This window comes from Hippopotamus amphibius, chromosome 13 (genome assembly GCF_030028045.1).
Source record: "Hippopotamus amphibius kiboko isolate mHipAmp2 chromosome 13, mHipAmp2.hap2, whole genome shotgun sequence".
Classification (NCBI taxonomy): domain Eukaryota; kingdom Metazoa; phylum Chordata; class Mammalia; order Artiodactyla; family Hippopotamidae; genus Hippopotamus; species Hippopotamus amphibius.
The window spans coordinates 1514520-1540048 of record NC_080198.1 but is presented as its reverse complement, the minus strand read 5'-3'; the positions used below and the strand labels follow the sequence as shown (position 1 = coordinate 1540048).

The 25529-nt window shown below is 61.4% G+C and overlaps 2 protein-coding genes across 3 annotated transcripts; both read left to right on the top strand.

The window, feature by feature from the left end:
* Window positions 1-4457: 4457 nt before the first annotated feature.
* On the top strand, window positions 4458-7991 carry LOC130835082 (collagen alpha-1(III) chain-like). Its single transcript, XM_057706304.1, has 6 exons — window positions 4458-4613; window positions 5064-5079; window positions 5913-6021; window positions 6228-6360; window positions 6733-7297; window positions 7768-7991. The coding sequence occupies exons 1-6, from the start codon at window positions 4458-4460 to the stop codon at window positions 7989-7991; spliced, it is 1203 nt and encodes a 400-aa protein (XP_057562287.1).
* Window positions 7992-8555: 564 nt separating this feature from the next.
* On the top strand, window positions 8556-16757 carry GATA2 (GATA binding protein 2). Of its 2 annotated transcripts, none has more exons than XM_057706875.1 (6): window positions 8556-8725; window positions 9351-9618; window positions 10027-10668; window positions 12294-12436; window positions 14259-14384; window positions 14826-16757. In XM_057706875.1, exons 2-6 carry the CDS (start codon window positions 9390-9392, stop codon window positions 15123-15125), a joined length of 1440 nt encoding a protein of 479 aa, XP_057562858.1. In that variant the 5' UTR covers window positions 8556-8725; window positions 9351-9389; the 3' UTR covers window positions 15126-16757. The 2 variants fall into 2 exon arrangements, with proteins under 2 accessions (XP_057562858.1, XP_057562857.1); XM_057706874.1 differs by having other exon boundaries at window positions 12291-12436.
* Window positions 16758-25529: the final 8772 nt, after the last annotated feature.

Here is a 25529-nt window from a genome sequence, read left to right as displayed (position 1 = left end):
CAAGCAGCCTCATCTGGACCCTCCCCAAACACCCGGCGTGAGGGCACCACTTGTTCGACGTGCCCGCCTGCACACCAACGCTCTTGCTCAGTGCCCACTGACTGGCACAGCCGCCCGCGCATCCAAACACTGCGGGCACACACGGGGGCACCCACTGCCCCCGGCAGGCAGGCGGCACGGGCACCGGGCGCCCGAGGGTCCCCGCGGACGGCTATCTGCCTGCCCATCAGCGCGCGGATCTGCGGTGGTAAATGATGCATTCGATGGCGGGAGCATTTGTTGTGCGCGCTCTGAAAGGGCTCCGATAATCTGGAAGGCAGAGATAAGGACCACCATTTATTCCGCGGCACTTTGGAAACAATTCCCAGCCCTGTACAACCCCATTCTCGGGCAGCCTCCGGGAGCCGGGCAGATAACGATTGGCTATTCATTATCTTCGCCGGCAACAAAGATTAGCCGGCCGAGATGAAAAATTACCCGGGACAGCGGCGCAGCCCCGCGCGGACCCCCCTGCCCGCCGCCGCCGCCGCCGCCCCCGCGCCTTGGTGCCCCGCCCGGCCCGCGGGCTCTGCGCTCACGCCCTCCCGGCCCGCCGCCCTGCGTGCTCTCCTGGGCGCTCGGCAGCGCGGGGCCCCGGGCTGTCCCTCCACCTCAGCCTGTCCCAGCCCATCTTTCGTGTCCCCACTTCCCCTGTTCTCTCTGGGGCCTGTTCGCCTCTCTCCCTCCCCCCACCAAGGTCTCTGAGCCCCTCTGGGTTCTCTTGTTTTCTCATCTCTCTTTTTGTCCCTTCAGTGCTCTCTATTCTCTGTATCTCTGTCTTGTCTCTGCCCATGTCTCTCTCCGGCTAACTTTCACTGCTTTTCTTCCCATCTCTCTGACCCTTTCTGCCAGATTTTAGTTGTTTCTCTCTGTCCCTGAGTGTCCCTAACCCACCCCTCCACCCCCCACCAGGCCCTCCATCGCTGTTGCTTCTTAAAGTCTGTCCTTGGGGTCTCCCTGTTTCGTCCCCCTTACTGTCTCTCTGGGTCGTTCTGTCACAGACTCTCCATCCACCCCAGAGGGCCCCACGTCTCCTGCCCTCTCAAGCCAGGTTCCTGACTGCTGACTAGAGGCTGGGAGGCTGCAGCCAGCTCTCACCAGCCCAGCCCAGCCCAGCCCAGCCCAGCAGGGAGATGGCACCTGGGCTGGGGAGTGTGAGGCCTGCAAACCCCCTCCAAGGAAACAGGGCAGAACTAGGAAAGGCCCTGTAGACACAGCCCCAGCGGGGCTCATGGCGGGGTGCTCCTGTGCCCCAGGACTGGCTCCTCCTCCCCCCTCCCCCCAAAGAGGCTGGGGGCCTGGGGAGCGGGTGGTCCCAGAGAGGCCACCTCATTAGAGCAGTTATTCAGCATGGCGCTGGTGTAGGCAGATAAGCCTTATCAGCCCATCTCCCCCTCCCGCAGACAGACAGAAAGTGCCCTCACAAATGGCACCCGGAGCGCCACTGGCCGCCTGCCCTGCTGGTTAGGGAAGGTGTGGATGGCAGGCAATGTGGGGAGACACACTGCTCCACAGCTCACAGGCACAGAGTGACACTGCGTAGAGAAACATGTATCCCTGAGAGAGATGCTCATACACATGCCCACACCCTACAGACACAGACACACACAGCCCACTCAACACGCATCCGCTCAAACAGGGAGCTATACACAGATATGCACACACACTTGGATACACTCCCCACCCTCCCACCATCCGTTCTAAGATACAACGATACACACCCATGCCTATGCTGTTAGAGACACACAAACACCCACCCCCGTCCACAGACACCAGATGCCCAGAGGCGCAATGCTGCTGACCGGCACAGGGACACACGCCAGCTCACAGACAAGCGCTGGGAAAAACCTACTTCCCGCCACAAGCCTATGGACACAGGGAGCTCACAGGTACACAGCCGCAGGGACACACGTCCAGCTCTACAGATACTCCCGAGGGCACTTCCAGGGTCACACTCTGAAACACCCCCACACAATACACAAACTCTCAGGGACCCACAGGATAGAGACCTTCAATACACAAACTGTCCGGGACCCACAAGAAGACATGGAGATAGTAATAGACTCAGTGTTGCAGACTCCCCTTCCCATGTGCTCACAGATATACACAGACACACACGGGCACTCAGCCCAGAGCACACACACAGGCAGCACAGGCAGTACCAGCTTCAAAGAAAGACCCACACACCCCAGATGCCCTCGGAGATGGCAGTCTGGACATACCTCTCTGGGTGCACCTGGGCAGGGACTTCCCAGTCTTTCCAAGGCAAAGCACTTTCTCTTTGGGCCACAGGTCCCCACAGCACTTTCAATCTCCCTAGGCAGCTGTGATGGGAGTCCAGCTGCAGTGTTGAATCTCCTGGTAGGAACTTTGGAAGTTCAAGAACTAGACTTCCTGGCTCCCAAACCGAGGAGTATTTTGGGGGTGAAGAATCCCATACCCCAACTCCTCCACCCACCCTTCCAAGGACAAGCACTCTCTTCCCTTCCTCCTCCCACTTGAGGATCCCTTTGGGATGGGCCATAAGATGCTTGAAACTCCACTTCTAAAATGCTCTGGAGTGCTCTGGAGTTGGGGTGGGTACAGGTGGGGCAGGGAGAGGGGCTCTGTCTACACTTAGTCAAGTCAGCCTGGAAGTGAGGCCGTTGTGTGTGTGCCAGATGTGTGTGTGTGTCAAGCTACATTTAAGTGTGTGAATGTGTGCATGTCGGTGTGACCCAGACCTCCTGCCTGAGAATGTCCACGCAGCCACAGCCGTGTGTTAGTGTGTTAGCACGGATGTGTGCATGGCCGTGTGAGCACTCCTGGAGGCGGGTTAGAGGAGGAGGGGCAGCCGTCTGTGTGTGTGCGCGCGTGTGTGCGCGCGTGTGCCCATGGCTCTAGAGGTCCCCAGGGAGAGAGTCTCGTAGAGAAACGCCTGCCTTTCTGAGTGCGCATCCCCGAGAGCAGAGAGGTGCGCCTGTGTGTGCGCCCCTGCGAGGGCGGGAGTGGTCTGGAGTAGAGGCGAATTGGGTGTGTGCGCCCTGAGTGCCTACCGCCCCTCGGCCCGCCGCCCGGCGGCTGGACCGGGGAGACGGGGCGCGGAGCCCTGTGCACCCTCCTGCCGCCTCTGCGGCGCTCCCGCCCCCTTAAAGTGCTGTCGAAATAAAAGCAGAGCCGCTGCGGCCGGGGGAGGGAGAGGCAGCAGGAGCCAGAGGGAGGCGGTGAGGCCAGCGCCGCCGGGGCTCGCCGCTCCAGTCTATCTCCCGGCTGCCGTCGCCCGCACCGCAGCCGGCCCCTGCCTTCCACCCGGCGAACAAAAGCGGCCCGCCGCGCACCATGCGGCCGCTCGCCGCGCTCCCCGGGCCGCGCTGGTAACGCCGCCAGCCCGCTCGGGTTCCTGCGCGCCCCGCTCCGCCCCGGCCCCGTCCGCCCGGGGGCGCCGCCCGCCGCATCTCGCTCGGTAAGTCGCCCCTTCTCCGCCTGGCCAGGGTCGATCCCCTGGCATCCTAATCGCGCGGTCCGCCTGGCCCAGTGGCCCCTGACATGTGGCCTTCGGGGCTCGCCCTGGCTATACCGGCGCCTGGAACCTCAGGTCATAGGGGCCTACACCTGATGGAGCGTTTGTGGAGTTGTGGACAGCAGGCCCGCCTCGGGCCTGTCGCCTTCCCCTTTCTCGGACAGAGCCGTAGGCCTCGATCCCTGGTTATTCCAAGAGACGCAAAGCCTCCCCCCCACCTCCCAGCCCCAGAGCTGGGTCCTTTGTCTTGGCCGCCCCCACCTCCGGGCCGCGGCGGCGATGCGCCGGAGCCGGGCCGCCGATCGCCGGCTGCACCTGCCGGCTGGTCCCGTGCGCCGGCTTTGCGCGGCTTAACCCGGAGCGCTCCTGCGTGCGCCCCCGCGCGCCGCGCCCCGCGGCCCTTTATCCTGTGTGGCTGGGGTGCGGGTGGGGGAGAGCACGGGGTCTGCAAGTCTATCCCCTGCCCCAAGCCGGAATCGGAATCCTTTTAGCGGGATTTCAATAAGAATGGGGCTGCCGGGGGCTCGGGATCTGCCTAAGGGAGGCGGGACGCGTAGACAGCGGCGATCCGGGTCTGTCTGGACCCAGGGCATTTAGAATCCTTCGGCGGAGGCAAGGCTTGAACTCCAGGTTGCCCCAACCGCGAGGGGAAAGGTCTGGCGTTCAGGGCCCCCAGACGTGGCGGCTGCTCCTTTCCCGGAAAACACGGAAGGAAATTCGTTGTTTTGGAAAAAGCCACCTCTCCCGGGGTCCGGAATGTCTGGCAGTGAGCTCTGGGTCTACGCAGGCACCTCGCGCCGGGATTCGTTCATGAGCAGGCAGGATTTGAGAAGCAGCTAGGGCCAGTGCGGCTGCCCAGGCGTCTGGGGAGCGTTTCCCAGCCGGGTTGACAAATTGCAAACAAATTGCATCTAACGAAATGGATTTGCCAGTTGTCCTGCTGCTGGGCTGCGGGGCTGCCGGGCCTCCGAGGAAACCGTGGCAGTTCGTGGAGGAGGGAGAAACGCGGCTCGACTGTCTGCAGGTCTCAGCAGGGCCCCTTGTTGTTGGCCTTGGAGGTGGCGGTTACAACCTCGTAAGGAGATACAGGATCTCTGAGGAGTCTGGACCCAGGGTGCGGACACAAGGAGGACGCCGGGTCCTGGTCTTTACAGTTCAAAAAGGCCCAGAAAATGGTTGGGGTGGAAGAATTAGCATGGAGGCCAGAGGAGAGGGAGACTTCAGATTTTGGGGGCTGGAGGTGAACCCGAAAGAGCAGGAGGGGCTGTTGGGTCCCTGGTCCCCTCATTAGGAAGCCCCTCTGGAGGATGGCTGAGACTCGAAAAGATCTGAGGCCTTGCCTTAGAAGGGACTTCTGAACCCCTCTGGCTAGAGCGGCCCCCACTTCTTCCCCTCAGTACCCCTCAAGGCACATTGCCAGTGTGGGGCTGGGAGGCCGCTGGGTTGCAAATTAAATATCCCTGTGGAAGGCAGCCCCTAAGCAAACGGATTTCTTTAAACACCCCCTCCACTGCTGGCCAATTAGATGCTCATAGGAAAAGGTGAGAAGAATTAGGTTACAAAGAGAGGGCAAACTTATGGTCCCAGAGGGGCCACCTCAGGTGGGGGAAGTTTAAACAAAGGGCAGAGAGGGGAGGGTCGCACAGGATGGGGAAGATCTGGGCAGCCGAGTGCCCGGCTGAGGCCTCGAGGATCTCCAGAACCGGGCTGAGGATCTCTGCACCCCCAGCTCCCTGAGAAAGCAGCCCAGGCGGCTCTGAGCCGTGCTCTGCTGGGGACCTCCAGTCATTTGGAAAAGGTCATTAGAAAATTCAGTTTCTCTGCTGCCCTTCCCTAGTCCTTTGTAAAATCTTGTTTCCATGTAAGGAAAGTGACAGCTTTAGGGTAGCAGCCCACATTTGCAAGAATCCTTTGGAGTGAAGAAAAAAAAGAGAGAGAGAGAAAGAAAAAAGAGAGAGAGAGAGAAAGAAAGAAAGAGAGAGAGAGAGAGACAGAGAGAGAAAGAAAGAAAGAAAGAAAGAAAGAAAGAAAGAAAGAAAGAAAGAAAGAAAGAAAGAAAGAAAAAAGAAAAAGAAAGAAACCTGTCCTTCCAAAGGTGTTCTGGGGACCCCAAAGTCCGAGCCCGTAAACTGAAATAAATTTGCTCTCTACCGCCCCGAGGATGCCCACCCCACCCCAGTCCATCCTGGGAGCTGCCCTGACCCTCCCTGGAGGTTTGTTCCATCAGAAGTGATCGGATGGCCTCACTGCCCAGTGGGCAAGGCGCCTGGTTACTGTCCGTTGGTCCGTCTGGCAGACACACTTCCCAGCAGGACCCCCCCATTACTGGCCAGCTGTGGGCCCTGCTGCCTGGCGCCCCGCTTTTCTCTCCCAGGCGGGTTCGTTCCTGCTGGAGAACGCAGCAGTCCCGCGTCCAACGCAGGACCTCCAGTCAATGTGGAGGCCCCGGCCAAGCGGGCTGCCCGCCCGCCCTTTCCAGGGAGGCAACCCCAGGCCGCGAGCAACCTGGCAGGGTTCCCCTTCCCCATTTTTTCTCTAGGCTCGGATTGCGGGACTGGAGGCTGCTGCGGATCTCCGGAGGCCCCTGCTCGAGCATTGCTTAACTGCCCTGCTAAGCTCCTCTTGCCGCGATTTTCTGAGCCGCCGAGCGGGGTAATTAAATCCGCGCCGGCGCTCGGTGCTGCGCCAGGCCGGCGGGCAGCGCAGGGCTGCCGTTCGCGCAGGGGCCCACCCGGGCGGGTCCCCACCACCCGGGCAGTGGCCGGGACGCTGCCCCGGAGGGGCTTCAGGCTGCCCCGGAGGAGCTTGAAGCCGAGCTCGCGGTGATGAAACCGCAGACCCACCCAGAACCGGAGATAATTTGAACGGCGCCTTTGGGGAAAAAAAGGCGATTACCTGCTTTCCTGAGGGCTCGGAACGACCACCTCCCTGCGAGCCGAGGCTCCGATCGTGGCCCCGCGGTAAGCTTCCCCTCGGCTCCGGCGTTCACCGCCTCGCCGCCGGCCTGAGGGTCGCGGGCCTCCCGCGCTCGGTCCCGAGGTTTGAGCTCCAGTGGGGCAGCCTTGTCGGACACGGGGGATCGTCCCCGGGGCCGCGTTGTCTTTGAGAAGCTGCTGCTGGGCTCCGAGGCGGCAAAACAGGCTGGCGGCTTCTCGGCGATCGCGTTTTACGCGTTGATGAATTGTGAGCTATAGGCGGGGAGGAGAAACAGACGTACGGAGAGACAGCGGGCCCGGCCAGACCGCACGCCTTTCGGGGTGCGCGAACAGGGAGGCACCGAGGCCGCTCACCTGCCCGGCCCGGCTGCGGAGGCCCGGCGCCCGCGGCCTCGAGCTCCCGCTCTCGGCCCCGGCGCGCCTTACCCGGCGGGCGCCGGCTTCCTCGCCCGCGGCGTGGAGTTCCGAGAAGCCCGGGCCCCGCGCGCCCCGGAGCGGAGCGGAGCGGGCGGCCAGGGCAGACCGGTCCCCAAAGGCCGGAGACGCGCGGGTTCCCAGAGGGATGGGGCTCTGCCCCCCTGTCCCCGCGCCTTTACCTGCGCCAGGGCCTCGGACAGACGAACAGACAGCCGGAGTCCGAGGCGGGAGGAGGCCCCCGGCCTGGGCCCGCGCGCCCCCTTGGCGCTACCCGGAGCTGGCCTGGGAGAGGTGACGGGGGGCGCGCTGGCGGAGCCGGGCCTCGCCTGGTCCCCCCCGAGCCGAGGGGACCGAGGACTTTCCTCCCTCCTCAGATTATTAAAAAGTTCATTTCCTGGCGAATCGGGTGACGTCAGGGGCCCGGCGTCGCGGTGGCGGGGCTGCCCGGCCGGAGAAGCCGCCTCCAGTTACCCAATTACCGACTGTCAATCCCGCCGCCCCTCCCCCCACTCTCCCGGGGGTGGCCGGGACCCCGGCCCTCCCCCCTGCCGCGGACCCACCTAGCATCCCTCTGGGCTCCTACCCCGAGAGCCGTGGACGCAGCGAGGGGAGAGGGGCTGGAGGGCGTCGATTACTCCCCAGTATCCCCGCACCTGTCTCAGGCCCCCCCCCCCGCATTTTTTTGTTGTCGACCCCCTCCTGGGCCATAGGCTTCCTTGGAGCCTCGGTCTCCTCCGTCTATACAATGGGAGAGAGCAAAGAGAAGTGTGGCCCACTTCACCCACAGAGCTGGAGCTCGGGCCTGGAGGTTTGTGGGGAGCAGTTCCAGGTGACTTAGGGGACGGAGTTCTCAGACCACCCTCTCCCTCTCCCCAGGGGCCGCCTTAGGGACCCCCCCCCCCCCCATCGATGAAAAAATGCCTCCTCCTGCCCGGAGGCGTCTCCTTCGAGCCGGCGCCGGCGCCAGTCCGGGTCTGCACGGCCTCGCCCCAGGCAGTTCGGCCCGTTGGTCTGCGAAGGCCACGCCCGGGAAGGGGACGCCCCCTCCCCCTCTCCGGAGCCGCCAGCCAGGCCACCTCCACCGGGTCAAGCAGTCCTAAGCGGCCTCTGGTCCGAGGCCCGGGTGCCAGCGGGGACCCTGTAGTTCCTGCAGTCCCGCAGCTGTCCGCCACCCCCCTCCCTCCCCGCGCCGGGCCAGATCCCAAGCTGGGGGAGGGAACCGTCTGGGTGGGTGGTGGGACTCCCATGGCCACGTTCAGTGGGAAAAGAGGTGGGATCCGAGAGAATGGAAGGGCTGGGGCCCCGGGGAGGGGACACCCACGCACCCCGAGGGTGCGCGGCGCAGGCTCCCGGGGAGGGGGCGCAGCCGGAGGTGCGTTCCTGGGAGGAGGGCGCAGAGGTCAGGGGGGCCGCGTGTCCGCGAGAGGGGCGCGGGTCCTGGGGGGCGTCGGCAGCAGGGGCCGCCGGGAGGGCGCGGGGCGGGGCGGGCGGGCGCGGGGGGCAGGCCCGCGGGCTCGGTCCGGGAGTCCGGCGGCCCGGAGCGGCGGGCGCAGCCAATGGGGGGCGGAGGCTGGGCGGCGCGCGGCGCTGATTGGCTGGCGCGGGCTTCTTAGGCGCGCGCGGCCCCCGCTTCATGTCTGTGCAGGAGTCGCGAGCTGGCGCCGGCGCGGCCGGAGGATGCCGAGGGGCCGGAGCCGGGCGGGCCCGAGGCCGAGGCGCGCGCTGCCCCCCGCTCGCACCCCGTGAGCCCCGCCGGCCGCCCCTGAGCCCGCCGCCCCGGCTGCCGCCCGTGCTGCCCGCTCCGAGGCCGCGCCCTCGCCGCGGCGCTGCGTGTGTGAGTTCGGGCTGCGAGAGCGGGCCGGGGCCGGGGCCGGGGCCGGGGCGGCGGGCTCCGAGCGGTCCCTGCGGGGCTGGGCCCGGGCCGGCCTGCGGGGACTGCCTTGGTGTGCCTGGGCGAGAGGTCCTGACCGGGCCGCGCGGGGGGCTGGTTCGCGGCTCGTGGGGCTGCGTGTGTGTTTGGGGGGGAGCGGGGTCAGCCTGTATCAGCGCCAAGTGCAGTTGTGGGCGCGTTGCTAATGCCGTGCGCCCCCGTGGGTGCCCGGGCGCCTGTCTTCAACTTTCAGTCCGCGTTTCTGTGTTTGTGTACAGGGGTGGGGGGAGCGGGGAGCGCCTGACTAAAGGGCGACTCTGCGTTCGGGGGGCGGGCTCGTGTCGGCTTGGCCCCGCGTGTGACCCCGTGCACACCAGCGTGCGGCCCTGGGCCCCGGGTCACCGTGCGAGCGCGCGTGGCTGGGCCGGCGCCCCCACCCTCCTTTCGCTTCGAGCTTTGGGCTTTCCTCCCACCCGGGACCGGTCCGCGGCTGGCGGGGCTGGGGCGCAGCGGCGCGCGGCTCTGGCGCGGCGGGGCTCTGGGGTGGCGGGCCGAGGCGGCGCCCCTCACGGCCCCTTCCGTCGCGCAGGGACGCCGCCGCCCAGACCCCGAGCCCCCGCCGCCGGCCATGGAGGTGGCTCCCGAGCAGCCGCGCTGGATGGCGCACCCCGCCGTGCTGAACGCGCCGCACCCCGACTCGCACCACCCGGGCCTGGCGCACAGCTACATGGAGCCCGCGCAGCTGCTGCCGCCCGACGAGGTGGACGTCTTCTTCAACCACCTCGACTCGCAGGGCAGCCCCTACTACGCCAACCCGGCCCACGCGCGGGCACGCGTCTCCTACAGCCCCGCGCACGGTGAGCCGGGGCCCGTGGGTGACTGGCCACCCAGAGGCCGAGCGCCCGGCGCGGGAGGGGAGGAGGCCCGGCTGCCTGCTTCCCGGATGTGGGATTCGCAGGAATCGGAGCTGCTGAGAAATCGGGGCGGGAAAGGAGGGGGCAGAGGCCTCTTGGGGAGGGTCTGGGCCCCATAGGGCTTCTGCCCCTTTCACTGGCCTGGGAGGGTCCCCTCCAAGCCTGTCCAGGGGGGTCCTTCTGTGCCACTTGTCCTTCAGCTCCCGACTGACATTCCTGATTATTGCCGGTTGGGGTGTTATGTTTCTGGTGTTCTTTGGGAAGGGGTCACTTGGTCGTGGGGAGCTGTGTGTCCCTGTCCTGGCTCGGCCGGGCCTCGCACACCCTGACCCCTCTCCCTCCCCTCCGCAGCCCGCCTGACCGGAGGCCAGATGTGCCGCCCACACTTGTTGCACAGCCCGGGGCTGCCCTGGCTGGATGGGAGCAAAGCAGCCCTCTCGGCGGCTGCAGCACACCACCACAACCCCTGGACCGTGAGCCCCTTCTCCAAGACGCCCCTGCACCCCTCATCTGCTGGAGGCCCCGGAGGCCCCCTCTCCGTGTACCCCGGGGCAGGGGGTGGGAGCGGGGGAGGCAGTGGCAGCTCTGTGGCCTCCCTCACCCCCGCCGCAGCCCACTCTGGCTCCCACCTCTTCGGCTTCCCCCCCACGCCACCCAAAGAGGTGTCTCCTGATCCCAGCGCCACGGGGGCTGCCTCGCCAGCCTCCTCCTCTGCAGGGGGTAGTGCGGCCCGGGGGGAGGACAAGGACGGCGTCAAGTACCAGGGGTCACTCACAGAGAGCATGAAGATGGAAAGCGGCAGCCCCCTGCGCCCAGGCCTGGCTGCCATGGGCACCCAGCCTGCCACACACCACCCCATCCCGACCTACCCCTCCTACGTCCCGGCCACCGCCCACGACTACGGCAGTGGGCTCTTCCACCCTGGGGGCTTCCTGGGTGGCCCGGCCTCCAGCTTCACGCCCAAGCAGCGGAGCAAGGCGCGCTCCTGCTCAGGTAATGGCAGGGGCCAGGGACCTAGTGGAAGTGGGGACGGTTTGTGCTTTGGGGGGCGGGGAGCCGTGATATGGGAGACGGGGCGTGTTGGTCTCACGGGTCCGGGATGGGTGATGCTCCTCTCTAAGTTTCCCCGGCAGATCTTGGAGACCAGAACGGGGGAGAAGGGACCTTAAAACCTGTGCCCTTCTCTTAAGTGTTCCTGGTGGCGCCAAAGTGTACTTCGCCTCCCCACTCCTCACCCTCTCCTCCAAAGGTGGCCACCGCCCCAACAGAACACAGAACGGGGATCCCCCCTTCCCCTCCCTAAGCCTTAAGTGGATATTTGAGCCGCCTCTTGACTTAGCCTGTGAGAGAGTGCAGCACGCAGGTGAGCGCAGTGAGGTGGTGTGTACGTGTGCGCGCGTGCGGTGGGTGCACTCCCCAGAGGCTCCAGACCTGTGAGGAATCTGGATCTCCCACGCCATCAGCCCGGTCTTGGGATGTGATGGCTCCCAAGGCAGATGTCCCCCCGAGGCAAAATTCCCAGGACCTGTTCCCGCTCCCTGCCCCCTGGGCTCCCTGCCCCCTGTCCGTGTCCTTCACTCTCCCTCCCTGAGGGCTGGCTTGAGGGGAAGGGGCTGTAGGCGCCTCTGCCCCGTCGCTGCGGGAACTGGCTGGGGCCGGGCTGGGTTTGTCCAAGAATCTGGCCGCAGAGCAGACGCCGTGGCTGGTGTGGGGCTCCTGCTGTCCACACCTCCTTCCAGTCCCTTTAAGATGGGGAAGAGGAAGATTTTTAAACCTTTCGGTCCCGAGTCCAGAAACTACATTTTCTGGCCCGTGTGGGCGGACAGTTTAGTTTAAACTACGTGGGGAGACGCGTCCAGGGTCACACCACGCTAGGGCGGTGACGGGGCTCCACCCTGCCGCCGCCAGCGCCCACCTCGGTCCCACCTCAGGGCCCTGTTCTGCTCAGACCAGCCCGCTTGCCTTTAATGAGTCCTTTCTCCCAAATTTGTCTTACCTTCTATTTGAATTCCAGATGGTCTCTTAACAAGGACAAAACCACCACTAGCCACAGACCAAGGTCACTTAGTCTACTCAGCCTGAAAACGAAAGGGCTTGTAATTTATCTCACGTTAAAGAACAGCAGCTTCCATCCCAGTCCAGGGCCCCAGCGGAAGGCAGGGAGGTCGGGGGAGAGAGAAGGCAGTGACCGTGGACGGAGGGACGCAGAGCAGAAAGAAGGATGGGGCTGAGGACACGGGCCACGGGACAGGGAGCGGGGACGCCGCTGGGGAGAAAGGACAGGGACAGAAGAGGAGAGGGACTAGAAGGGGGGCCGAGTCCTCCCAGGCCAGCCAGCTCAAGCTGCTTACATGTGCCCCTGCCCTGCCGCTGCCGCCGGCAGAGTTTGCTGTAAATACCCTTTCCCGGTTGTGCCGAGAATCCCCAGGGCCCCATCCCCCAGCCCTACCCCACGCTCCGGATCCCACCTCCTGGGTCCCTCTTCCTGCCCGGCTGGAACGAAATGTCACCCCCTGAAGCAGCCTGGCCAGCCCGAGGCGGGAGGAGGGTCGCAGCCCGCCGGCTCCCTCCCGTGACCTTGTGGGCTGAGCGGCCGGTCTCCCCGTCCCTTTCAGAAGGCCGGGAGTGCGTCAACTGCGGGGCCACGGCCACCCCTCTCTGGCGACGGGACGGCACCGGGCACTACCTGTGCAACGCCTGCGGGCTGTACCACAAGATGAACGGGCAGAACCGGCCGCTCATCAAGCCCAAGCGGAGACTGGTAGGAGCGGGCGGCGGGCGGCGGGGGGGCTGGGGGGCGTCGACCTGGGCAGGAGCCGACGGTTAATTACAGAAAAACAAACCTTCAAGTGCAGGTGCTTTGTCGCTGGAACTCTTTTATCATTAAAATCACTTGGGTGTCAGTTGGGGTTGCCCTGCTTTTAAAAAGGCTAGATTTTTTTCAGGCCAGACGTCCCCTCTGCCGCCCACCTGGTACCTTCAGGGATCCCCGAAGTCGAGCGTCCAGGGGCCCAAGTCCCGTCCCCTGGCCTCTGTTAAACTTTTAAAAATAGGGCCATGAAGTAAGTTTCCTCGTAGCACAGGGCTGCTCTCCCTGCCTCCCCCCCAGTCTCCTCACGCTTATTTAAATAAAACACACACACCAGCCACCAAAAAAAACCTGCCCTTTATTATTTTTCCATGGAGTCACCTATACTGTGTATTTTCATTTGAGTGATTTAAAAAAAATGCCCTTTCGGATCTCCTGCCGGAGTTTCCTATCCGGACATCTGCAGCCTAAAGATAAGGAAACTTCGCGTATCTGTTTCCGGACTCCGCGCGTTTTCAGAGTCTCTCCTCGGCTCAGTCCTGCCTCTCGCTGGGCTGTTTTGAAATTTCTAATACCCTCCGCTCTGCAAATAATGCGTAAAATGCTAAGAATAATAAATATATTTTTTCAGGGCGAAGTGATTTATGAGGCTTAAATCGCTGGCCGCTTCAGGGGCCCCCCTTTTTTTTTTTTCCTGGAGCGAGGGCGGGGTGAGGGCCCGGTGCGGGGTTGGCCCCTGAGTCAGAATTCCAGCTTCAGGCTGCTTACTCACCCTCTTTTGCCTCCCTCGTGGCTGCAGGCAGGCCCCTGGACCAGGCCGGGGCCTGGGGCCATCCCTGCCTCTGCCGGCCCCGGGCCCCACCCCCAGCCCCGCGGCCCACGGTTCCCTGGGAAGGGCTGCGGTGGGTTTGGAGAAAAGAGTCTGCTTCCCGAGGTGAAGCCTCTCTTAGCGCTCCACGTGGGAACCTTCAGCTCCCTTCTCTAGAGACCAGACATTTCCAGGTCACCTCTGCCCTGCATTCCCTGCGACGCTCCGGGGCAGTTGGAATTCTGAGCACTGGGGTACAGGGTGCTGGACAGATAGGCCGGGGCTGTCCGGTGAAGCCGTGAAGGTGGGCGTTTTGTCGGTCTGCGCCGTCCCCCGTGGTCGCCTCTGGCTCACGTTGTGACTAGTGACCCCTTGCAGTGTGGCTGGTGCAGTGGATGGAACTGAATTTTTAATTTCATTACATGGTAGTTCCCTTTAACTTAAATGGCCACATGGCTAGTGGCTACTGCACTGGACGGTGCGGTCCGACTCCCTGAGCATGTCCCGTCCCTGCCCTGGGCAGCTGCAGGGCCGCCTCCTCTGCCCTCGGCTTTGGACGCGCCCAGGATTATGGATTTTGCGGGAGAGCAGCTCCACACCCAGGTGTGCCGGGCGGGGGGGACCAGCCAGCCTTCTGAACCAAAGACCCCTCCTCAGAGCCTCTGTTTCCCCATCTGTACTGTTAGGTTGTTTGGCGGTCAGGGGGAGGTGGCTACTTTTTCCTTCCGGCTCTTGCAACCCCTTTGACTCTGAGATCAGGCGTCTGAGGGTCCTTTATTCGTGATGCTTTATGTCTCAGATTCTAAAATTTCCCGGCTCTGAGATGCTTCGATTCCGCTGTGAGATCTGCCGCTCCGGGGCTAAGCTGGTGGGGGCCGGGTGGCGCGAGGGCCCAAGAGGAAGGTCGAGGGGGGGCGTGGGAGTCTAGCCTGCTAACGCCGCCTCTCCCCTCCCCTCCCCTCCCAGTCGGCCGCCAGAAGAGCGGGCACCTGTTGTGCAAATTGTCAGACCACAACCACCACCTTATGGCGCCGAAACGCCAACGGGGACCCTGTCTGCAACGCCTGTGGCCTCTACTACAAGCTGCACAACGTGAGCCCGCCCCGCCCGGCCCGCCCCACCCCTCCCTGGGGACCGCTGCGCTTTGTGCTGCCGGGAGAGGCCTCGGCCTCGGCCTCGAGCGTGGCTTGGCTTGGGAAGCTGCCCCGAGTGCCAGAGGGGCTTCCCACAAGGGGGGCACGCTGGCTGGGAGGATGCCCCCTCCGCAGGGGCCGGCGGTCGAGGAAGGCAGTCTCTCTGCTTTGGGGTGGGCTTTGGTGGTGTCGCTCGATGGGGGCGGTGCCGGCACCTGGTGGGCTGAAAGCCCTGCAGGCTGCCGGGAAGCCCCACGCAGTGAAAGGGAAGGGCCTTTCTCGAGGTGGCAGCAGTGCTGGCGGGGAGGCCCCGGGGGGCCGTGGGCCTTTGGAAGTGAGGGTGGGGTCCCTCGGGAAGGAAGCCCCACCCTCTGAAAGCTCCCTCTGCGGTCGCCCCCAGGTGAACAGGCCGCTGACCATGAAGAAGGAGGGCATCCAGACTCGGAACCGGAAGATGTCCAACAAGTCCAAGAAGAACAAGAAGGGGGCCGAGTGCTTTGAGGAGCTGTCCAAGTGCATGCAGGAGAAGGCCTCCCCCTTCAGCGCGGCCGCCCTGGCCGGACACATGGCGCCTGTGAGCCACCTCCCGCCCTTCAGCCACTCGGGACACATCTTGCCCACCCCGACGCCCATCCACCCCTCCTCCAGCCTGTCCTTTGGCCACCCCCACCCGTCCAGCATGGTGACCGCCATGGGCTAGGGACCGCCCCCCGCGGACCGACAGACAGATGCCGAGGAAGGCGCTCCCGGGCCCGGGGAGCAGACCCTCAGCTGCCCGTCCTTCCCCGGAGACGGACGGCGGTCCGGCCGGAGCCCCACGCGGCCTCACCTGCGGGCGCCCCGCCCTGTGGCCGTCACTGTGAAGTCGCGCTCTGGGCTGCGAGGCCACCTCCTCGGCCTGGCTGCCCCCCAGGTGGGGTGCCACCGCCGCTCACTGGTGAGCAGAAAGGACAACTTTTTGAAGATGAAAGGGAGGGGCGAGGGACACACCGAGGAAGCCGCGTGGCAGGAAGAGGGAGCGGGCAAAAGTAATTTATTTCACTCTTGTTTCTCACGAGGACTGGGAGGCTCGGGCGGTCCGAGCTGCCCTGACTTCTTGGGGCTTCCTTGGCGCCAAGTGCCACGTGGCCCGCCCGCGTGGCCGGCGCAGGGGCCAGGTCTGCGGGCACCTCGGCCCGCACCCTCTCCGCCGGCTCCCTCTCCGAAAGCGCTGAACCCAGGCTGGGCTGAGCCGATGCAGAGGGGCCGCGGCCGAGCGCTGAGGGCAGAGACAATCACAGGCGGTCCCGCGCAGATTCCCAGGCCAGGGCTGGGTCACAGGAAGGAAACATTTTCTTGAGAGGGGAAACGTCTCCCAGATCGCTCCCCTGGCTCTGAGGCTGGAGCTGGCGTGACCCATGTGCCCTTCACGGGCCTGAGCCGCAGCCGCCGCCTCTGCCAGGTGGACCCCTGTACATACGTCCTTTTTCTGCTCACCCCTAAACCCCCTCCTCTCCAACTCTGAGACAAAAGAAAAAAAATATTAAAAAAAAACCAAAAAAAAACTGCGTAAGCTTAACTCACTGATGAGTTGTTTTATTTTTAAACTTTTTTTGGGTCCAGTCAATTGTACGTTGCCATGAAAGCCCTTGCTATGGAAAGGAATAAAATCTACAAACCAAGGCTGTAGCTTCGCAATTAATTATTTGTGGAAAAGTTCTTGGATCCCACAGCCCTAGGATGGAGAGCCAGGGGCCAGGGGTGTGGCCTTGGCTGCTCTTGGCTTGCGGGGGGCTGACCTGGCAGGTGGCGAAGGCAGGAGCTGGGGGTGGGTCAGAGCCGGGACCGAGGGAGAGGCCACGACCCTGCCGCGTTCTGCTCTGCCTTGCTGTGGCTGTCTGGATCCTTCTCAAGGTACAGCTGTACATAACTGTGTCTGAGCTTAGATTCTGTGTGCGGCGGCGGTGGCGGGGCGCGGTGGCCGGCGAGGGCCTGGCGCGGGAAGCGGATTGTGCTGATGTAGTCCAAGTGCAATATGGGGGGGCCCCACAGCCAGAAGTAACTTATTTTGTACTCGTATCCGCATAAGAAGAATCGGCAGTATTTTCTGGTTTTTTGTCTTATTTGGCTTGTTTTATTTTGGATTAGTGAACTAAGTTATTGTTAATTATGTACAACATTTATATATTGTCTGTAAAAATTGTATGCTACCTTCCTATTCCTTCAAAGTGAATACTGTTCAGAATAATAAAATACTTTTTGTGAATGCCTCTGGCCTGTCTTGTGGGCTCCCGGAGCTCCGGAGGTCGTCAAGACCGAGCTAGTCCTGCAGCCGCTGTGGTGCGGGTGGAAGGGCCCCCGGAACGGGGGAGCAGCCCCGTCTGGGATGCTAACCCTCCTTGCCGGAACCGCTCCCGCGTGAATTTCCTCACTACCACCAGCGGGGTCCTGGTGGGTACCGGGGAGCCTCAGGAAGGCTGCGGCTTCTGCAGCCTTGAGCCCACAGGCCGGCCCTTTTCCTGAGGCTCGACTGAGGCTCACACAGGACCCCCCCCCCACCGCCATCCTCACCCTCCCAGGTGTCAATCGGCTCTCGTGTCTGAGCTGTCTGTTCACCCGTGTTCGTGTTCACTGACAGACCTGATCAGCAGCGTCTTTGATCAGTGACGTCATTGATTGCTGTCCTCTTTAATCAATGATATTGGTTATTGGAGACAGTCATCGTGACGGATACTCCTGACCAATGAATGACATGTCTGATCATCAGAGCCTGTGACCGTGGACATCTGATTACTAACAACTGATCACCAGTATTTCATCAACGCCTCTGATCAGCAATGTGTCTGAGCACTGTGATCCCAGTGTCTGCAGTGGCTGAGCTGACTCCGTGTCTGGTCGTGAATCTCTCAGCACCGGTGTCCACACCTGCTCCCCAGTACTCCTGTCCAGTGTATCTGGCTGCTGACATCTCTGACAGCCGCCACGCCTGTGATCACCAGCGCCTCTCGTCACCCGTGTTCCTGATGACCGGTGTGCTGTCACCGTTGCACCCTGTCACTCATGTCCTAGGTCATCAAGAAGTATGGTCACCGGTGTCGTTGATCGATATTGTCTGATCAGTGACAGATATGGTCAGCACGTCCGAGCGCACTATTTCCAAGCACCAGTGTCTTCTCAGCAATGCCCTTGGTCACTCGGCTCCAGCCACCAACATCTCTAACCAGCACTGTGCCGCTGACCCATGCCCCTGGTCACGGAGTCCTCTTCCCACCCAGTTTTCTGACTGCCGCCGTGGTCACCATGACTCTGGTCACTGACAGCCCTGACTGCTCAGTGCACGCCACTGGCCCAACATCGTGACTGCGATTCCTTCTCATCGTCCAGGTCCCCGGTGACCAGTGTCCCTTGTACCCCGGTCGCCGGCCTCTATGGTCATCCCAACAACAGTCAGCCGTGTCTCTGGTCACCTGATTCTCAAACCACCCGTGCCTCCGATCCCCAGATCGCACACCACCAAGATCTCTGGGTGGCTCCAGTCACTGACTCTGACCACCAGGGTCTCCTCTAGCCTTGGTCATGGAGGACACGACACCAGGGCGCCCACGTCATCCTCACTCCCCCCACGTCCCTGGTCTATGATTAATGACACCTCCAGCCAAAGACCATTCTCATCACCAAGAGCTCTGGTCGTGCCGCGTTCAAGTGACACCATCTCCCCGTGACTTTACGTCCCTAATTACAAGTCCCTCTAGTCACCGTGCCTGACCGTGAGCATCTCTGCTCCCCGGGTGCCGGTGGCGAGTGGCCGTGGCCGACCTCCTGCTCCTCGGCAGCCCTCACGTCCTCTGTCCAAGAGGCTCCCCTTCTATCCCCCTCATCTCAGACCGCGTGCCGGCAGGGTGCTCGCTGGGGACTGGGGAGGCGACGGTCCTGTGAAGGCCAGCGCGCCCCCTCATCAGGACAGAGAGGGGGTGCACCCCTGGGACGCTGCCTCAGGACGCCTCTGCCCCTGCTGTACCACTGCCACCCTGCCCACGTCCTTTATGTGGTGAACAGAAACAGAGCAAGCAGGAACCAGCCCAGGTGCGTGGCTGGGCGGGCACTGCCGGCCCATCTCAACGCACGGGGGCCCCGGGCCCTCTCAGGCCTCCTCGGCAGCTCCCTTCCAGCCCTCTTCCAGCTCACCGCGTTCTGGCCCCCGCCCCCTGCAGCCGTGGCCACAGCGCGGGCAGGGGTGGTCCTGCTCGCCCATGCACTGGCTGGTGACTGCAGGAGAGAGTGCCCGTAAGGTCCTGTTCCGTCCGAGTGTGCACACGCGTGCCTGACGAACACCTGGGCGCCAGGCACTGCTCTGGGTGTGGGGTCTACATGGCACACAGGCACGAGTCTCTGCCCTTGGGCAGCTTACGTTCTAGGCAGTGGGCACCACAGCGACCCTGCCTGGCCTCTGGCAAAGAGGCCTACCTGCTGGGCCCCAAATCCAGAGCCCACGGCCAGAACCCCGAGTCCAGAGCATAGAGACTGCAACCTGCAGGCCAGAACTCAGGAACCAGAGCCCAAAACACAGAGCATAGAGCCTTACCCCCAAATCCAGAACGTAGGGCAAGAACTCTGGGCCTGGGGCCCCGAACCTGGACCTCAGAATCCAGATCTCAGAACAGAGAGCCCAGAGCCTGGGCCCCCAAAGCCACAGCCTAGAGCTTGGAGCTCAGAACCCAGAACTGAGTACGGAGGACGTGGACCCCGGAGCCCAGAACGTGGCTCAGGACCTGCAGCCAGAACCCAGAGCGACCCTGACCGCGGCCCCCTCGTTTCTCTATCACTCTCAGCCTTCCTTCTTTCCTTCTGCTGGCCAGTGCTGTCGGAGGAGCCCGTGCCCCGGGGCGGCAGGAGGAAGCAGGTGACGCTCAGGTCCAGGAGCGCAGGGCCGTGTCCGCCCCGCCCCTCTCGCATCCCCGCGCTCCCTCGTGGGCGGGTGGTGGGTGCTCCCCGAACACCTGCTGAGCAGATCCATCCACTTATCCCACAGATGGTTACTGACCCATTTGCTCTTGGTGCTCAGGTGGGGGATGGGACACACCAAGCTCCTTGCCGGGGGGGTGTCGGGGAGGGGGGTGCTGAGGCGACGGGTGGCCTCCGGGAGCAGCGCACGCACCCTGGCCCTGGAGGCCCAGGTTCTAGTCCCCGCCAGCCCCTCCCGAGCAGCAGGTCCAGGCCGGGGCTGCTGCTCCCGCAGCGTCTGTTTCCACGCCCACCCCTCCACCCCCCTAACGACTCCTGCGGCCCAGAGTCATTGTCCTGGTAAACAGTTTCAATGCTGTGGCCTCAAAGCTCCCAGGGAGGGCGGCCAGGCAGGCTGGCAGCTCAGGGCGAAGGTGCCTTTATGACTCCGCGGGCGGCGCCGGGGCGCCTGGGGTGGGTCTGCCCTTGTTCCCTGTGTTTGCACCCAGTGGGGCTGATGGCCCAGGGCCCTGCTTCCCTTCCTCCTGCCCGGGCTGCTGCTTCCCATTTTCAGCAGGAAGAACCCAACCCCCCTTGTAATTTATACAGACCAGCCCTGTCCCCCCGAAGCTCCTCCGGTGTCCTGCTGACCCTTGCTGGGAGCAGGCGAGGGACGCAGCGGTCCGGTCCCCAGGGCCACAGAGCAGACGCCACCCCAGGGGAACCGGGCTTGGGAGGAAAGCCGGCATCCACCTCACCTGGGAGGAGAGAAAGAAGATGAACCCGAACTGTCCGAGAGCAGGTGGGCCGTCCTCCAGCGCTGACAGCGCCGGCCGGCACATCAGAAGGCCGCTGGGTTTGTTTTGCTTTCAGGCAAAATGATGAAATGATTCCAAACTTCATCTGGAAAAACTAACAAGACCAGCAGAACAAGTTAGAAAATTAGGGAAAATAGAGCGAGGTGTGTGTGTGTGTGTGTGTGTGTAACGCTTTCCGGTATTAAGCAAGATTCTATGATCACAGTCGTTCAGACCTTGTGGTCGTGCTGTCCGAATAAGCAGATCAGTGGCTCAGACTCGGGTAAGGCCGAAAGAGCCCCTGTTATTTACAAGATAATGGATGATAAAGGAGGTGCAGGGTTCTTCAATCCTGGGGGCTGTGACAGCCAGCATAGCAGCACCTCCCTGGGCAAAGGCCTGCTCAGGTCCAGCACCGGCAGCCTGGATGTGCTGTTTGGCAAAAACATGGGTGAGTCGCAGATGATTTTAAATTCTGAGATTCAGGGACTTCCCTGGTGGCCTAATGGTTAGGACTCCGGGCTCTCACTGCCACAGCCCAGGTTCAACCCCTGGTCGGGAAACTGAGATCCCACAAGCCACGCAACACGGCCAAAAAAAAAAAAAAAGAGAGAGAGAATCACTTAAAAATAGGCAGAAGATCTGGCCCCAAGGGGACTGTGAGTCTGCAGGGCCGTTTCTGCAACTCTCCCTTCAGGAAGCCCTGTCTCCGTCTCTACCTGGCCCTTTTGCCCAGGCCTTTCTGGGTCTTGGGAACACTGGGTTTGTGTCCTGACGTCACATGTCTTCTATCCCACATTCTAGATTTCTTAAGGAGTTGGTCTCGAAACCATCCATTGCAACCTACCAGCTGGGTCACCCAGGTTGGTTCCCCGACAGATAAACTGGCAGAGGAACACTGCCAATCTCAAGGTTAAGTTTGTCCTTTCTAGGAACCAAAGAGAAAAAAGCAAAAATCACTGAACACTCAAGATGCCAGTGCCTCTGGAGCAGGGAGGGAGTGGCGGGGCAATGCCTGGGATCGTGCGTTTGAAATGGGCTCTGAGATCTCGACTCCGATTCCAAGACTTGAATGCTGAGTAATCTTCCAAATACCTTTAGCGATCAGCTCTGACACAGAGATGTTCAGGACATCATTATTTACAAAACTGAGACTGGATACAATCTAAATGCCCACAAAAAGGGCATGATGAGAGCACAGAAGCATTAGAGCAGGGACTCGAGCAGATGTTTGCACCCATGTTCACGGCAGCGGCGTTCACCATAGCCAAAAGGCGGATGGATGAATGGATAAAGAAAATGCGGTCCACCCAATGCAAGTGAGTGTGACTCAGCCTTAAGAAGGAAGGGACATCCTGACACCTGCGGCAGCACGGCGGAACCCTGAGGACATTCTGCTCAGTGAAACGCGTCAGTGACAAAAAGACAAATACTGTATGATCCCGCTTATTTGAGGTCCCAAGAGCACTCAGATTCACAGAGGCGGGGGAGAGGGAGGGGAAGTTAGTGTTTAATGGGGACGGAGTTTCAGTTTGGGAAGATGAAAGGTTCTGGAGTTGGTGGTGATGATGGTCGCACAGCAACATGAATGCACTTAATGCCACGGAGCTGGACACTTTAAAATGGTTAAAACGCTAGATTTTATGTTATGCGTATTTTACCACAATAAAAAAAGGAGGGAGGTATAGGACACCCACTAGAAAGCCTTTAAAATGCCTCCTGAAGCTTATGCTCTTAGAGCCAAGTCACAGGCTACGAGTGTGTAACACAATGACAACAGTCATTGCAGCATCTGGGCAAGGAATTGTCACCAAATGCGAACAAATGGTGGCATCTCTGTGATAGATTTCTCCTTCTCCCCATTTTCCAAGTATTCTGTAATGAGGTTTAAACAGCTTTAATGATAAAAAGTATTATTTAAAAATAATCATTGCAAAGTGGGACATAATTTTGCAATTATGCAAACATGCAAAAACTCAAAATACAAAAATGCTATACAAAATAAAAAGACATCCCCCACACACAAAAAAGAGAAAACCAGGCAAAGGATACACAAAGAGGTCCTTCCTCATAGACATGTAACTAAACACCTGATAAACATTTAGACAGGAGCTTAACCTCAGAAAGAATCAAATACATGTGCATTTCGCAAGGAGGGGCCCCTTTGTACCTCTCCTCTCAGAAAAATGGAAAAGGCCAGCAGACTGCAGAAACAGCCACTGTCAGGTGCCACTTGTGGGAATGCTGATCGAAACTCCATGTGCTCTCTGGTCCAGCAAGCTCTCCTCAGGTGCACTTCATAGAAACACTAGAAATAGAAGCTAAACTGCAGGGGTTAGGGGTGGGTGGGGGAAGCAAATCGCAGAATGTGTAATGCTTAACTTTTTTGTTTTAAAAATATTTGTGTACATACAGAAAAAAAACCTGGGGAGACATACACCTAATGAATAATAGTTGTTACTTGTGGGAAAAGTGAGACCAGCGGTGGGGAGAGGGCACTTTTCACTTAACAACCTTGGGCTGTTACTTTGAGGTGTTATGTGCCACTTTCGTAACGTAGGAAATCATCATTAACGAAACCTTTTTTCTTTTCTCTGCCTTGTGCCTGATTGGTCTCTCTCCCTGGGAAGTTCTCCCCTTCAGATCTGCCAGGAGAACTTCTCTTCACCCTTCAAAACCCCAGCCAAAGATCCTAGAGGAAACCTTATCGGACCTCTCCCTCCCCTTAGCCCCTCAGGGCTCCCCAGTTCCTAACCAATGTCACTCAAGGACAAGGCCTGGCTGTGGGGCAGACGGAGCGGCCTCTTCCTTGCTGCGCAGCCTTGAGCACGTCGCTTAGCCCCTCTGAATCCTGACTCCCCACCAGTAACATAAGACCACACCTTGCAGGGTTGTCATAAGATAACATGAGGAAGGCAAAGGGTCCTTGGAGAACCCACCCAACAAGGAGGTCGCCTTCTAATGCCACTTCAGCTCAGTGGGCTTCAGATTGAGCCCCGATGCCCATCTCTGCTCCTAGAAGCCCAGGGTGTCTGGGGACCTCTTTGTCCTTCCTTCCCCACAGCACCTAAGGTGGCCAGGGGTGGCAGTGCCAAGGGGATGGCCCTGGGTATCTGGCAGGTGCTTTCAGCATCTCCTCCCCTCCCGCCCCCAACCGGGCAGGGTGCCCTGCGACCACCCTCCTGTACAGCTGTGGACACTGAGGACCAGCAAGACTGCAGCTCCCACTCCCTGGGAGGGGGCAGGACAGGGTAGCTCCCACTGGCATGCAGGCCGGAGCTGGGGGTCTCCTCCCCAGAGGGGGGACTTGGGGCCCCAGCCCAGCTGCTTCCTTCCCCCACTCCACCTGCCCCGCCCCCAGCCCGCACGGAAGGGCTCCCTAGGGGACTCTGGGAACACGCCGTCCTGTGCCTTCTCCCTGCCCCTCCTCCTAGATGGGGCTGTGCTGGTCTGGGGGGAGGGCTGTGATCCAGGTTTCCCAGGCAGGGAGGGCATGCTGGGAAGGCCCCTTCCTTTCCTCGGAATCTAGGGACGCAGGGGACGTTTCCACACATTCCCTGAGCCCCTCACACTGCCCAGGTCCACGCTCACCCACGGAGCAGCATCCCGGCCTCCTCCTCGGGCCCCGCAATCTGTCTCTTACGGCCATGGGCATCTTTCCATTTCAGTTATGAAATACTTCAGATATCCAGACACACAACTAACAAAACAACACCCCGGCCCGCACCCTGTGCTGGTTTTCTATTCTGTGCAAGACATCGCCACACACCCTGCAGCTTAAAAGCACACACGTTTCTGTCTCCTGGTCTGTGGGTAGGAGCCCAGGTGCGGCGTGACTTAGGGTCCCGCAGGGCTGCAGGGAAGGTGCACACCCGGGCCAGCTCTCATCAGCGGCCGCACCCGGGAAACACCTGATGGGCGGCCAGGCTCCCTCTGGTTTCGGCAGAATCCATCTCCTCGCAGCTGTAAGATGCTCGGCAGCTTCCTCCTCCAAAGCCAGCAACAGACAAGACTCTGCAAGAGGGACCAACATGACGGAGTTGACACAGCGTCCCACAGTCCCCGCCTCTCTGGGCACCGGTCGTGAGCCTAGAACTGGAGCTACTGAGTCAAGGGACTCGGCACCCTCACACCGACAGGCTGGGGCCGAGGAAGGTCCAGACCTGTCCCAGCTAACATCCCCCCACCAGCTGCCGGGAGTACCGCGTCCTCACCACCACTTGGTAGTGTCAGCCTTTCACATTCTTACCAGTTTGGTGGCTATGAAACCGTCTCGTTGTGGAGAGATCTTTCTGGAACACGCATCTGATCACGTCCCTCCCCCTCCGCCACTTCAAATCTTCCCAAGGGCTCCCCAGCCCAGGACACATGCAGGCTCCTGGCCTGGCCCTCGACAGCTGCCGCCCCCTCAGGCCCAGGCCCACCTGCATGTTCCGAGCTTCCACCTTTACTAATTTATTAGGAAATAAACAGCCAAACAGGTCACCCATACATCTTAAACGCTCACAGGAGAGAAATGAATGCCTTTGGCACATGACAAGTACAAATGCGGTGTAACTGCTCCTCAAACGATGATTCTGGGGTGCAGGCCAGGGTTCTCAGCCTCATCCCGGTGGCGTCGGGGCCGTTGTGGGCGCTGCAGGATTTTGGCAGCATCCCTGGCCGTGCCCCAAAGATGCCACTAGCACCCTCCCCCCAATCATGACAATTAAAAATGCCTCCAGTCATTGCCACATGTCCCTGGGGGGGGGAGCATGGTCCCTGTTGGAACCAGTGGTTTAGAAAAAGATGAATTCCTAGTGCACCCAGGACGGGGCAGGCTGAAGATGCAGACATGTTTACAATCACACAGTGAACAGCTTCCCACCTGGAAACGTTACTTTTTCTATGACTGGGGGATTTGCATCATTTGGAAAGAGGTCCAGGGTCTAAACCCCTTCATGTGTGTGAGCATGAGAGCGAAGGCCAATGCCGCCCCCGCCCTCCCGCCCCCGCCCCCGCCCCCCATGCTCCCCAGACCCCGCTGGACCGACACCCTTCAGGCCCTGCCCAGGGGCTGCCCCTCCGCCCAGCCTCCCCAGATGCCCCAGACGGGCATCGGTCACCTCTCCCTCCAAAGCCTGCTGTGTGTCTCGCTCTCTCCCCGACAGCCTGGGGTGCAGGCTCCCTGTGTGTGGGGGTAGGGAAGGGAGGAGACTCACCTGAATTCAGCACCTTTGGGGACCCCATGCCCTGATCTCAAGCCACTGCAGGCCTCATGGGGGGCTGTGTGTGCCTGTGTACACATGCATACAAGTGTGTGTGTACAGGCGTGCACGGCCGCCTGGGGCCGGGACCTGAGTGTGTGTAGAGGGTGGGTGCCCGGCTGACTGCCCCGTCTGGAAGGG

What these genes read in the sequence shown, in the direction of transcription:
- LOC130835082 (XM_057706304.1), top strand. Translation starts at nt 4,458, where the DNA reads ATGGATTTGCCAGTTGTCCTGCTGCTGGGCTGCGGGGCTGCCGGGCCT. An exon ending in CGCCCGCCCTTTCCAGGGAG is followed by an intron (nt 6,022 to 6,227) that starts GCAACCCCAGGC and finishes GTGCTGCGCCAG; the next exon opens with GCCGGCGGGCAGCGCAGGGC. An exon ending in AGCTTGAAGCCGAGCTCGCG is followed by an intron (nt 6,361 to 6,732) that starts GTGATGAAACCG and finishes TGTGAGCTATAG; the next exon opens with GCGGGGAGGAGAAACAGACG.
- GATA2 (XM_057706874.1), top strand. Translation starts at nt 9,390, where the DNA reads ATGGAGGTGGCTCCCGAGCAGCCGCGCTGGATGGCGCACCCCGCCGTG. An exon ending in CTCCTACAGCCCCGCGCACG is followed by an intron (nt 9,619 to 10,026) that starts GTGAGCCGGGGC and finishes TCCCCTCCGCAG; the next exon opens with CCCGCCTGACCGGAGGCCAG. An exon ending in CAAGGCGCGCTCCTGCTCAG is followed by an intron (nt 10,669 to 12,290) that starts GTAATGGCAGGG and finishes CGTCCCTTTCAG; the next exon opens with AAGGCCGGGAGTGCGTCAAC.